Genomic DNA, 14,485 nt, shown 5'->3' with positions numbered 1-14,485 from the left:
AGGTCCATTACTTACTGTCCTACACCAAACTGTGCCCAAGACTACCTGGAAGGAAGGATGGTGATTACTGGAAGTCCTCTTCCAAGTGTTTTGCTCTGTCTCCCTGTCCTTATTTTCCTCCAATAGGTTAAATGTCCTTTTTGTTTACCCCCAACTTGTTTCTTTCCCCCAACTGTTTCCTTTTTCCCATATTTTTTTTCTCTTTACTTTCCTCTCAGAAGGATACTTTCTTATATAATAGACAAACTGGAAACCAACCTCAAGGCAAAAATAAGGAGCAGCTGCCTCATGCAGATACCATGGAAACATCTAAGAACAAAGCAAGCACACAATAACTACTTCCTGAGAACATTCCTCCATCATCTAACCATTTGCATCTCTCAGTCTCCTCAAGCCAAATGTAAATTTAAGTTTTTCCTGCCTTTTATTTTTCTTCCACTCCAAATTACATATTTCATCCAGCTGCTTATTGGATTTATGCAAACTTCCAACATCTACATCATCTTACAATATAGATGTCCACAACTTAATTACAGGTGGTCTGATGTTTATTTGATATAGTAAAACTGGAAAGGCAGTTTGATTCATGGAAAAAAGTATTTAATGGACTTTCTGCTAGGAACCTCTCTTTTTTTTCTCACTGGATTTTTGAATGTTTCATTTGAAAAGTTCTGTATTAACTAACTTAGGCAAAGTGGTTTATACTTTGCACACAGAACTTCTCATCTATGTTCTGCACTGCACCATGCAAAATGCTTTCCTGCAGCAGTTCACATCTGAGGGCTGTTACCTATGACAGTATGGTACTAGCGCCTCTTGGATTCAGTGAATCTTCATGTTAGAAAGTAATCTACTTTTTTAAAAAAACTATTTTGAAATCTACAAAACCTTGATCCAGTAGGAGAGACTACAAAATATATCCAATGTGTACCTAATATGTAAATGAGATGTTTGTAGTTTGGTCCATAGACTGATAACTTCATATTGCAAACCATTTAGAACCTATTTCTAACAATAGGTTAGAAAACCTATTGTTCTGTGCATTGTCGACTGAAGTGCCATTTGACTTACTAAAAAAAAAAAAATCAAAACATATACTAGTGAAAAAGTAAAATGACCAGAGATAGAAGTTATAAATAGCAGCATTAAGGTATTTAAAAACACCTTCATTGGAAATTATGTCACAACAAAGACAGAAAAATGTTGTTTGTTTGTTTGTATTTAAAGAAGCACTATTGATTGTTTCTAAAGAAGCAGTAGTAATGGCAGTGAAAGACCATTTAATTATTTTCTTTTGAATTTATTTCTAAAGAAAAAGCCATAATTATCATCTTTGGAAAGACTGGGGAAAATTAACTTTTCTGTATTTCAAGAAAATTATATCCTTATGGGTCTTTAAAGTGGATATCAGATTGAAAGAACACCATCTTCCCTCCCAAACATACATATCTCCTACTCTGCTCTTCAACAGAGCTGAAGAAACTGAAGTATCTTCACATTAAATAATACTCCTTGTTAAAAGAATGCTCTTTTTTTCAATTTCCCATATTATTTTTTGGTCTCAGCACGAGGGATAGACTGTAATTTGGCTTGTGTTCATTACATTTCTTTTTACTGGGGAGTAATGAAAGAGTTTCAAACACTTATGTTTAGGCCATAGTATCAGAAACAGCTGATTTTAGGAAGGCTTCTGGTTCCAAACAAAACTCTCTAAAATTCACAGGAGATCAAGAGATAAGAGGGTTCTTTGAGTATTCTGTCACAAACTGAAATGACTGACCCTGCTGATATACCCATGCAATTTGCTCTCCATTGAAGTTCTAGATTTTGCACTCTTGCAATAAACTGTAAAGTTTCCAGCAAAGATGCTGAAAAACCTCAAAATGTGATCCTAAAGCTTTCAAGAGAGAAAGCAAGGGAACAGAACCTAAAATCTATACAAATTTCAGTTCTCAATCCATAGTTTTTAAGCTCCTGAAACGTCAGGGCTAGGACACCTGCATGTAGCTCATGGATACAATTAAATCAAAGTCAATGGGGATACTTCTATTTTTTGGTCACCTGCACGGTCAATTATCTTCATAACCAGTAGTCTTTTTATGTTGTTTATAGGAGAGTGTACCTATCTTTGAAGTTATAATAGTTACTAAAAACACCCAGCACAGAAATCAACACTTTATTTATTTATTTATGAACACTGATATTTAAATGGTATTCAATAACATTACTTGTCTGAGTCTTAACAAACTTTGAAAGAAATCCAAGCACAAACCTGGACGGCTTTCTCCTAAAATTTACCAAGCATCTTTTACTCTGTGCATGTAAAAGGCTGCCGGCCCTGTGCGCAACCACAGCTCTACTCCTCGAGCTTTTATTTTCCCTTTAAGCTGCAAGAAACAGACATTTCCGCGTCCCTTGTGAAAAGGGCCTAGAGCACGACACAGTTCCGCCGTTACACACAGCGCTGGCAGCGCGCTCCAGCGCAGGCGCTCCGGCACACGACAGACACCAGCGCCTCGGGCCCCTCTGTCCCGGACTGGGGCCGCCCCGCCAGCTCCTTCCGCCCTCGCCGGCCCACGGGGGCTCGCAGAAGCGATTTGCGGGGCACCAAACAGAGCACATCCCGAGGCGCGGGGCTGCCGGGGCCCCGCTCCGCCAAAAACGCCCGTCGCTCAGGGCGCCGGGGCCGCTCGGGAGCCGCGGCCTCCCGCCCGCCGGAGCGGCTGCGCAGAGGCGGGAGGCGCTGGATGGCCGCTCCCACCGCCCTCCTCGCACCGCCCTGGACGGAACGTGGGGCGGAGCTGCGGGAAGCGGCGGCCGCGGCGGCTCGTGGCTGCCTCGGCGTTAGGCTGGTAGCAAAGGGTGCCCCGGGGTTGCCGCGATTCTCCGCCCCGCCGTCACTGGCTTTCTGCCTCTCGCCGCTCGGCGCGTCCCGCGCCTCTCCTGCCGGCTCCGCGCAGCCCCGGCGGTGCGAGGCATGAAGCTGAGCAAAGCCCAGTACGATGAGATAGCCCAGTTCCTGGGGCACGTGCAGCCCACCCGGCAGAGCCTGAGGAAGCTGAAGGAGAAGTTCCCTAGGTAAGTGCATCCCGCCCTCCGGCGCGGGGCCCCGGCGGCTCGGCCCCCGGCGGCGGCCTGTGGGCTCGCTGCGGCCGGGCGTGGGGCCGCGGGGACCGCGGCGCCAGCTCCGCCCCGTGCCCCAGTTCAGGCCCCACACGGTACAAAATCACCAGCACACGCACACAGTCGTCGACGGCAAGCGACAACTCGCTGAAGCTGCCGCTGGGAGCAGAGTACTGCTCCACCCTCCGTGACCTGAGGAGTTGGCACAAAATAAAGAACGCTTCCCCCGGCGCCCCCAACACACGTCCAAGTGAAAGCTGATGAGGCCCTTCATTGAGCCTCTTACTCACCAAGTAGGTCTTCTGATGTGAATAAAGCCTTACGGCTCAGGCCGAACCTCTGTGACTGAGGCCAAGTGTGAAATCCATCCTCCAATATCATTGCCCCTGTTTCTTGGGAAGAAGGGAGTTTATGGATCCATAATTCTCTGCTTGCTGCTGCATTCCAGTTGAAACATGAAAAACGTGTTCTTACGGATGGCCATTCATGTGCTTCCTTGCCTGAGCTGTGTTCAGAATTCTCAAAGACTTTTGCAAGTGACCGTGGGCTAGGATGAAAAGGTATCCATGACAGGATGTGCTCCATGCACCAATCTTCATTGCTGAAATTTACTTACTACCAACTACAACAGAGTTTTAAGAAACATTGCAAGTTATTTCACCTTCTTTTCAAATTTGGGGTGAGGATTGCTATTGCTGAATTGGACAGGAAATCAAATTAGGTTTTGTGGGGAAAAGAGTGGTTCTGTTTCTAAAATCACCAGAAATAATACAGAAAAATGTAGGGGTTAGATACTGTATCTGCTTTGGTGAGAGAGAGAGAAATTAGCAAAACAGAAAATCATTCACATGCTTCCTGAATGAACCTTGCTGGTTTTAACCACAAGTGTGGCGGAAGAAACTGACGCTGTGTGTAACATACAGTAAGTGGATGAAGAGCCAACATTAACTTGGGCTTTTAAACTGTCCAGTGAAATCCTTTCCTTTTTAGGAAAGTGTGAGAGAATTGCCCTGTTACAGAGAAGTTATAATAAGGCATTGTGGTTGGTTCAGGAAGTGCGTCGAGTTGCATTTTGGGAACCCAGCTCACCTCTCACGGTACTTCTGCAACTTGGAAAAGCACTTACCATAACAACTTGTGTCTAAGGAGCTTAGATTTGGCTTTATCACTTCAGTGCTAATGAAATTAGGAGAGGGTGTCTATTTGTGTGTGCATGCATACATATACGTGCACATGTTCTCTTTTTCTGCTCCCCAGTTGTCTTGAAAGAAGATTAGAATTTGGGTTGGTTTTCCAGGTCAGTCGCTATTTTTAGGAACCTGCTTCCAAGACAGATACATAGGCACATGAGTGTTTGTAATCAAATTTGTCCAAAAAAGACTGGGCTTTTCTGATCGGTTTTATTTCCCACTCCACTCACTTGGTGCTGCAAAAGATTCATTGAGCCCTCTGTTTCAGAACTTGATGACTCCTGACAAACTATGAGCAGCTAACAGTATAGGGTTATTTAGGAAAAGATTTAATTTTTTTTTTTTCCTAAAGGAGCTGCCTCAAGTGTAATGAACACTGAAAAGCAAAGGTTAGCTGTAGTAGTTGCTTCCATAGTTAAGTGGCTATACTCTTATCTTGTTATTCACATTATGACATGAGAATGGCTTCCTCTGAATTTTGCTTGTAGATCTCTCCTGAATTTTGTTTGCCCGTGATAGAAGGCTAAAATCTTCTATATGAGCAATGAATTGATAGCTTTTAGAAAAATGCCTGTCCTAAGTATATTTTGCGGAGGTCTGCACACCCTTCTGAAAATGTGGTATTTCTTTGTCTTTTTGCTTATTTCTTATAGCAGGTCAGATGCAAAAGATAAACAGTACATTCTAAGGCCACTGCTTTCCTTAGAAGTACGGAAGGTGTATTGAAATAGATACGTATATTCAATAGATACATTGCAATAGATATATAAGATGTTGAAAACAGGCGTTCTCTATAACAATTATCTTGTAAAAGAGGCCAGCTGCAAGCTGCAGGGATTTGTAAACTTGTATGTCAACTTAAAGGGGAGGCATTTTTAGTGCTGTGTTTGATAACTGTGGAGTAAGTAAGTTTTTCTTAAAATGTAGAAATTTTGTCATTCTCTTCTAGAACAAGAAGGGTCTCACTGGACTTTCTGGCTGGATTTTTTTTTTTTTTTTTTTCCTTTTTGAAAACCAGAATCAACTACAGCCCCCCACCCACCTGAACTTTCTAATTCAGTATTTTAAAAAAATATTCCAGAATCTGTCATGGAACCTGCGCTGTGATGAAGGTGTCCATAGCCAGTTTCTCATTATTATATGGTAACAGTTGCTGATTCAAACTGGAAAGTACTAACATCCATAATAGCTGCTTTCACCTTGCACTTTCAATCTCTCCCTGGGAAGGATTGGTATTCCACTGGTAATGCAATACATAAATTGACAGTTTTCAAATATTTCTGGTTCCTACTGCCTCATAGATCTTGAGAGTCTTTGGATTTCTGCATTAATCTACCCAGTTTTTTTCTAATACTGTCTTAATCTCTTGCTTCCTCTCTCAGGTGTTGTATTTCCTCAAGCCTCACATTTTATGCTCCTCATTTGTATAAGATCTCTTTCATGCTTTGTGAAAGGGCCTACTTTTGTTCTGCAGTTTCTCCCTAAGAATAAGTTGTAATTTCTGTAAACAGTTGCCCCCTGTGCAGGTTTGCTGGGTGGTAGCTGCCAACCTGACCTGTGAATCTAAATCATTTTTTAACAGGATAGTTTGGGCTTTACTGTTATTCAGCTACTTCAGCAGGTGAGATTATTACTTCAAATGAGTATTGTCATGTGACTTAATAATGTCAAAAAGTCAAAATTAAACTGCTTCTCATACTGTTTATAAGTATTTTAATACAAGCATTGGAAATTCTTGTATTTTACAACCCTGTGACTTTTCATACAACATGGGTTTAGTTTACTTTGCTTAAAATCCAGTTATTTAGCAAAAACTTGGGTTTCTGTTTGAATTGCTGCTCTTTTTCTGTTAATGCTGTGCTTTGTATTTCATGCCTGGCAATTACCAACATATTATTCATTTCTTTATTCTTAAGGTATTTGTTACATCCTTAGCAGTTGTCTCCTAACATGTTTCCATTTAACAGCAGGGTATTTGGATAACCTGAGAATTATCAAAATGTGATTTTGAGCACTAAGCGCAATAAATCTCTGCCAATATCAGATCACTGATCCGTAGTTCCTTTGATCTTTTTCACACATACTCCACTGGACTGATAATTCTGTATATTCAGTGTTGGGCTTTTCTTTTGAAGTGAACCACCTTTTCTGCTTAGTTTCTCACCTGAATTTCTCTATTTGCTAATAATTTGTGGTTTTCTTGGTTACTTCTGTTTTATATTTTTCAGCTTTCCCTTCAGCTATGGACTCGTGTTCTTCTGAGATACTCTTTTTCATGATGAGAGCTAATGTCTAAATTGAATGAATCACTGTAGACTGATTTTAGGCCATTGCAAGAAATATTTTGAGACAGTTAAAATCTTTCTTTTCAGTGCATATTTCTCTCTTAAATGATAGTTAGAGCTGCTTGCAAGTAGAATCTTGTAGATACAAATCACCTTAGCACTACCTATTTATAGTGACAAGATGTAAGTTAGACCTTTAAAATTCTATCTTTTTTCAAAAACTATTTTAACTTGTCCTGAAAAGTCCAACTTCTGAAAGTTAAATTCATACCCAAACTGATATTGTAGTACTTCAGTTTAACCGTTTACTGTTTTAGTTGTTTCAGTTCTTTCGTCTATGGCATAATACATTGTTTCTCTCAGTAACTCTTTCTAAAGCTTCTTATCAGTAGAACATAATTGACTTTTGAGTAGACCCTTCTCAAATATGTACCTTGTACATATTTTCCTGTTCTTCTTTGTATCCAATTCTGATTGAATATTATCATTTTCTTGACCGAATCTCTGTCTTGGTTTCAGGCAGTTTAAAGGGGAACACTCTTAAATGAGTTCTCCTCTCTTTTTTTTCACCAATGCCTTTCCACCAGTAAGGAGAAACAAAATGCGAGTAGATATAAGTGAAAAAAAGAACAGTTTACTAACAAGTGAAACTGTAGAAGGCAAACATCGCAGTAAATAACCACTAGATAGAAAATTGCTAAATATCACAAATTCCCCCAGAGCAGACAGAGACCCAAAACGGCAGAAGTACCCTTCCCAAGATGGCTAAGGGTGACCACTGTAGGGAGAGAAAGGAAAATGGTGTCAGACCCTGCCGCCGAGATGGCATCTGTGCAGGCAATCATGGGGGCAAACCCTTGGGAAGGCAGGAGCTTATGGAGCAGTTCTAGCAGCTGGTGAGAAGTGCTGGCGCATGTGGGGTCAGCACCACTGCCCGCCAGACTCTGATGATGTTGGTGCTGATGTCTCCAAAGTGTGGGTGTGTTGTGGGGGAAAAACTGGTCTGTCAGCCCTGATGCGAGGTGACCAAGCCCCAGCAACTAGCTGGCTTTGCAAAGTTCAGTCCAAAACAGTTTTTGACTGTGTAATGCAGTTTTTCCAAGTGGCTACTATTGCAAGCCCACAAAAAAACTGCAACCACCCACCCAAAGTAACCCCTCCAAAGTGGAACCTCCGCTTTCAGCAAATGCTGCCAGCAGAGTTTGTTCCCCACTTCCCAGCTCCAACTTAAAAAGGGACTGTGGCAATTCCCCCTCTGCCCTGTGGTTCCAGTTCTGGATGTGTTGGATCTTCAAAGAGCCCATAATAATCTTTGGGCATGGATAAATATGGAATACAGTAACATTTTGGGTTACCCATGACAGTCTTCCCCTGGTCTCTCTACCAGGCTTTCTAAGGATGTAAGTTTTGGTGACCAATTAATTATGATACTGTTTTGTTTTGTTTTTTAAATAGGAGGGTTTTTTCTGTCTTGGTTCTGTTCTGAGTGTTTGAGTTTTTCACACCAGGTTGTGCTTGAATTGGAGATTCCAGAAACTTTCTTCTGGTTCAAGTTTTCTCAGTAGCTTTGAGCATCTTTTAATGATTCCAAAACCGACGCTTTTCAAGTTCTTGCACTGAACTATTGTGAAATGTGTTTCAATCCATTGAGGAGTGCTATATTTTTCCATGGCACAATTTGTGTAGTCTTCTTTTTTTCAAGTTGTTAAACAAACTTGGTGTCTCCAGCCCAACTTTCCTTTAGGTACTTTCACTTGTATTCCTTTAAAAGAAGCATTCATTTCTGAGACTATTTAAGTGCAGACTGTGTTATAGAGATTTTCAAAGTGCTAGGGTTTCAGCCTTCAGCTGCTTTTATCAGCTTACTTTTATCAGCTTCTGTGTGCACTTCATCAGTTTTGTGCATCTGTTAAAAAATGTACCATCCTGTTTGTGTCCCCGATGTGAAAACTTCCTTTTTTGTGATCAAGAGGGGCTTTTTTCACAGGGGAAAAGTAAGGGAACCTGGCATAAATGGACGAGAAGTACTTTTTAAGGTTTTTTCTTACCTTTTTCCGCACCCCCCCCCCCCCCCCCAGTAAGCAAGAGGAAAATGTGATGCACAGATTCATATTGATATACTTGAGTATGGCTATTTGATTTTAATGTCTGTAACTTAATATTTGATTATTGCAATGCACACACTTTGCTCCTACAGCATATCAAGGCGTGCACATTCCTCTACATTGATCATCTCTGCTCTTCATTACTTAGTATCACTTCAGTTTTCCACACATTTTCACTAATTGTGTTGTTCTTTCTCCAAATTATTGATAGCTTTAATCAATGACACCGGGCCTGGAAAGCATCTCAGCAAGATTTTAATTTAAAAAAAAAAGTATCTACACACTAATGTTACAATGTAAGTTGGAAAAAATAATCTGTTTATAATTTGCTCATTTTTATCACTTTCTCTGTGGTGATTCATATTGTATCAAAAGCCCTAAAGAACTTTAAATGTGTGGAATGAATGTTATTTCTTCAACCAGCAGCTTAAGACTGAGGAATCTTTTTTCTTCCTCTTTTTCAGTGTCATTGTTGCCTCTGGTTTTGTTTTTTAGAGTTGGGTGTGGATAGGCCTCTCATTTTCCTCTTGACGCCAGTTTTATTTACAAGGCAATATATTGCTTCTTTGTGAATAACTTTATTCTGCTTTCGTGCAGTTGCTTAGATTGTCAAGCAGTACTGATGAGCCCATGATGGTTGTGGTGAGAAGCAGGAGGGTGGAATTGCTCTTCTCTTTCATCCCTCCTTTTTCTTTTTTTCTTTCCAATTCTGCATTCTGGTGTCTGGAGCCTGCAGATGGAGTCAAGGCGGAAGGATAATTCTACATGCCTTGCTCTAATACTCTTTGGAGCTGCTGTTACCCCAGGAAGGCAGACTGGCAGTGAGGATCGTGAGCAGAGGGCGGATAGCTGCCTCCATGGCTTGCAGAGTTCGAGGCTCTGAACTCAGGCCCAGGATTATCAGACAGGTTGTATTTATGAGCAGGCAGCCTGCTGCTGTGTGACACTTCAGTTGCACTCTCTTCTCCCTAGAAAGGTTCTTGTCATAGCAAACCCAACATTATTCTTGTAACTTCTGCTCTCCCTGCTCTTCTGAATAGTTGATTAATTATTTTGAAAAGCAGAAGAACTAGGCTATTTTTCATAACTGCAAATACTAGCAAATCTTATTTAGAAAGTTACCTTTATGCCTACAAGTGCTAGAAACTTATTCTGGGGAAAAAAAAAAAGTTTAAATGCACATTTTAAACTTCCTTTTTCTATATTCTCAGTATTTAACAATGACATAAATTCGTGCTCTGACTACATAAATGATCTCATCGTGTTGCAAATGCTTTGTACCACTGTATTGTATTTAAATATTCCGGAGGATATAACGAGAGTATCGATTAAACAGTAGAATTTTTGAAGTTTTATACTTTCTTCTTCTTTTATATTAGACTTCAGAGTAAACAAAGTTTGACACGGAGTTTGTTTTTGTCTATATAGCAAAAACCTAATATAATTTAAAATGTTATGTACTTGAAGCTGCAGTAAACCTCACAGGTAAACAGATTGATAATAAGAGATGAGTAAGAGGTCTTGGTTCATTAATTGAAAAGAGAATTAGCAATGTCTGGGTTTCAAGAAGTGAACCATCATAAAATGTAGCATGTTTTAAATAATCCTAAAATAAAATAAAAATTACTGTCCAAAGTAGTTATGTGAACAACTGATAATATTCCCTTCGAGAAGATGTTCTTGTTATTTGAACCCTTGGTAGAAAATCTACTATGTCACAGCTTTGATAGGCTGAACCAGTGGGCGGTTTCACTTTTCACTTAAATATCAATGAACAAGCATTAAAGAACTTGTAACTGGTTTTATTTGGTATGACTTGCTAACAAACTGTTTGCTAGTGCCATGACCCAAAATAGGAAGGATACCAATCCTCTCCTGGAATATGAAGTATTGTGTGAAAGAAATCAACAGTATTAGTGTATAACTCAGAACAGAAAAACTTTATCTCCTTTATTATTCATTAAATTAAACAGAGGATACTGACTTAAAAGTTAGGTATTGATAGCAGTGGGAGGTTTCAGAGTGGAATGGAAAATATAGTTTTGCTCACGTTTGTGGCTCTCCCAACACCAACAGACAGGATTTAGCAGAAAACTTCCACTGGCACATGGAAATACTAGACTTTCAGGACATGTGTGCTTTTGTTTGGAGAGATAGAAGGGGGGTTTTTTGATTTGTTTGCATGTTACCTATTAACCGAAAAGTAGGTGTAATATATGCTTGTGTCAGCATGAAAGTTAATTTTGAAGGAAGTCCATCACAGTTATGTGTCCCATTTTTTAGAGGTGTAACCATCTTCTTCCTTACATGCACTCCCACACATGTTTTCCATTCTAGCAAAATACAAGCCTCTTTTAAACATTAGTCTTGAAATTTTGTTTGAAATACACAAGGAAAATTATTTTATTTTCTGAATTCTTGAGTACTGATAAATGTTTCTTCTCTCTTAATGTTTTCCCCTTCTAATTTGTGAAGTGCTACCATATGGGAGTACAGTTCTTTTCATTTAAAAAAAAAAAAAAAAATTGCACAGAACAGGACTTACTCCACTTGTGAAATTCATTTTGGCTGAGTAAAGGGAAACCTTTTTTGGCCTTGAGGAATTTATACAAACCACTTAGAAGCCAATCCTATATCCTTTGAAGATTTGATGGTGAAATACAATGATTGGAGGAGGTCTTTTAAAGCAGATGTGGAAATGAGTTCCCTATAATTTGAAAATGCATTCGGAATCTGTTGGAGCTGCGTGTTAAGTGCTCTTGTTTAATTCAGAAGAAAAGGAATAAAAAGAGAACAGGAGAGAAAAAAAAGAAGCAGAAAAAATACAGAGGAAAGAGAAAACAACAGGAAGAAAAGAGAAAAATATGGACAAGAGGGAAAAGAGATGAAATGCAAGAGAAAAAGAAATAAAATTAAGAAAAAATAGAGAAAAGAAAACACAAAAAGAGCAGAGGAAGATTAGAAAAGGGAAAGGAAAAGAAAAAACAAGAGAACCCTTTCATATGTCAAAGCTGGGAGAGTTGTCATGGTCACCATATACATTACTGTGTTGCTTTTTGAGGTTTAATTTCGTTGTACTTTCTGACACTTCTTAAATTCCATGGATGTGATAACCACGAGTAGGATAGGAATATATGTCTTGTGGCATAGGCTTTCTCTGAGTATTTCATTCTAAAGCAAGCTTGGTGTCATCCGACAGACCAACAGATGTCTGTAGATTTAAGGGTGAGATTATGGTGATTGTTAAGGAAGGATGAAGTGGAAGTTTTAACACTGACCCTATGTGCTTTTTAATTGACTTGTGGATTTTAGGATACCATTATATTCATGTTGCTTATTTTTAAGGAATATTGTGATAGAAATGGTAATTCTTGATTGTATTTTAGAAACAGCCCCATAATGTATCATCCTTCTGAAGCCTGCAAGCAAATCTAGGCTCGACTTTTATGAGCGTCGGGAATTTGCTACATCAGAATGGAAAATATTTTATTCATGTGTTGTTTTTTGGACAATCATATTCTGGGCTACATTACAATGGCACAATAAATTGCTGAATACACTGTCTGCTGCATATGACCTCACCATGAAAAATTTGATGCATTAGAGTAGGAAAGGTTGGAATATATCAACCTTAGCTGACAAGGGACTTTGAATTTTGACCTAACACAGATGACCTTTGTGTGCAATAAAAGTGAGTTTAATCTCCAGGTCAAGGTTGAGGTGAACGGTAGGGCAGTGTGGATTAGTTTGTACTGGCTATGTCTGGATCACACCCAGCAAGCAACGAAATCCAAGGTCTTCGCTCTTCAGAGTAACCAAGTGCTCGTTTACCTTCACTTTACTCATATCTGTTATACCACCTTTAAAAACTTATGGTACTGTTGACAGCTAACTCGTCAGCAGCTGTGGACTACGATTAATTGAAGCTCAGTGTTTCAGAATAAGAGGGGTGAGGTATGTATATTCTGCTCCTATAGATCACTGAATAGGTAAATAAAATTTCTCCTCTAGTCCCTAGAAGAAAGACTGTTCACGATACTGCCTTGCTATGAAAAGGATGAAATCTACAAGCTTTGTTTCTTTGACAGCTAGCCTGTCTTTTGAACATTGGAAGTTTATTCATAAGTGTCTTATGCTTTTAAGAGGTATACAATTAAGAGTTCTGATACGTTTCACTAGGCAAATATAAAGGAAGCAGGTCCTTTTGAGCACTCCATTGCTGTAGAAGATATTTGATAAAAAAAGCTAAGTTACAAAATGCTTTGGGGGCTGTCTAGATTACATAATAAAGACATATAGATGAATTTAAAGAATATATTGTTGCTTTTATAGGAGTCATGAACAAAATCTTTTTGACTGGCTCCAGGAGTGCTATTTCACTGATGTACCAAAGGTACATTTGCTGAATACTTTACACATACAAGAGTGCTAGCAGTGGTGCTGTTGGAAGGAGAGAGTTCTCTTTAAATCAGCCAGGGGGGGAAAAAAAAAAGTTTGAGACTAATGGAAAGAACCTCTACTCCTTTAATAGAGCCTGCAAAATATATTCTCCAGGACTGATCAGCTCTGAAGGCTCTAGAGGTTTGATGATTGGAATGGCAGGAAATCACGCTTTCAGGACATAACGAATTGACTAGGCCATCCATCATTTGTTAGCATGCGCTGAAACACTGGGTTTGTGTGCAGAGGTCTGTGATTTAGTAAATACTTGGGAGATGAATAGAGCTTACACACAAGGGAAGATATTGCTGTCCTTCAGCAGCCTTAGACACAGATTCCTGCTGAGAAGGCCGTCTGACAGCAGCTCATCAGTAACTGGCCTGTCACAGTCAGTGATGCCCACCAGCCATCCCCAGTATATTAAATGCATTTTTAATATCTGCTTCAGTAGATTTAATGAAGAAAATTTAGTTTCCATACTCTGATCACTGCTTTCTCAAGTGTTTTAAAGCATTGAGCGAAGCACTTCCAAGTAAGGAACTGTGCTGATAACAAGAGGAGTTCATTGAAAAACAGAATGAAACAGGGGTGTTATTATCCGAATACTTTCCTTAAAGCAAAACAAAAATGTTTAGAAAAAGCAGTGATGATCTTAGAAACAATTGACCCTCCTGCAGAGGGACCTTATGCAGCAAGCTGTACAGCAGCAGAGATGCAGGGCTGAGAAAGGTGTTTGCACAGTGGTTCTGTTTAGTGTGGCAGAGCTTGCCAAAAGGCAGAATTGCATTTCTTACACTCTCATGTGTTAGTACCAGAATCAGATCATCCTTCTGTCTGGCATTCAGGGTCCAGAGAGGAGGGTGGCTGAATGGAAAGAGTGGAATAGATCAAGTTTTCGCTTGCTAGCATAGATTTTGGTTTGGTTTTGGCACTTTTGCAAGTGATGTTTTTGGTAAAAATAATTGTAGTGTTACATGGTATCATATAAACTGATATAAGAAACATATAATAAGACAAAATGGAAAATAAAACTGCTATTTTTATAACTTAGCAGACTCACTGAGAGTTAGGCAGTATTGACATTCTGTGTGTAAGGATTGTAGAGAAATATTTTTTAACTTCGTGGCGAATAATAAGATCTTTTGCTGTCCATACATAGAGAGAAGCCTTTAGTTATTTGATTTTTCTTCCAGATTTCAGGGAAAACTTCTGTTTACATAAAAGCAAATAAGTTGATTTTCATTTTCTAATGAGATTTAATACTTACGACATTTTCTTCAAGACAGCAAGACAACTTGATTTTGTTGCAAACATCTATTTGAGACGTTGACTTCTTGAGCTT

At 39.5% G+C, this 14,485-nt stretch overlaps 1 protein-coding gene across 3 annotated transcripts in view; it reads left to right on the top strand.

Annotated features, from left to right (window-relative positions):
• The first annotated feature begins 2,825 nt into the window (after positions 1 to 2,825).
• CDIN1 (CDAN1 interacting nuclease 1) overlaps positions 2,826 to 14,485 on the top strand; it is a 131,870-nt gene continuing 120,210 nt past the window's right edge. For all 3 annotated transcript variants that reach the window (XM_040068558.1, XM_040068560.2, XM_058421194.1), the window contains exon 1: positions 2,826 to 3,078. In XM_040068558.1, the coding sequence (XP_039924492.1) occupies positions 2,978 to 3,078 (101 nt within the window). In that variant the 5' untranslated portion in view covers positions 2,826 to 2,977. The remainder of the gene's footprint in view (positions 3,079 to 14,485) is intronic.

Source organism: Hirundo rustica, chromosome 6 (assembly GCF_015227805.2).
Source record: "Hirundo rustica isolate bHirRus1 chromosome 6, bHirRus1.pri.v3, whole genome shotgun sequence".
Taxonomy (NCBI): Eukaryota; Metazoa; Chordata; class Aves; order Passeriformes; family Hirundinidae; genus Hirundo; species Hirundo rustica.
Note: the sequence above shows the minus strand (reverse complement) of the source record. Positions and strands in the feature narration are given on the sequence as shown.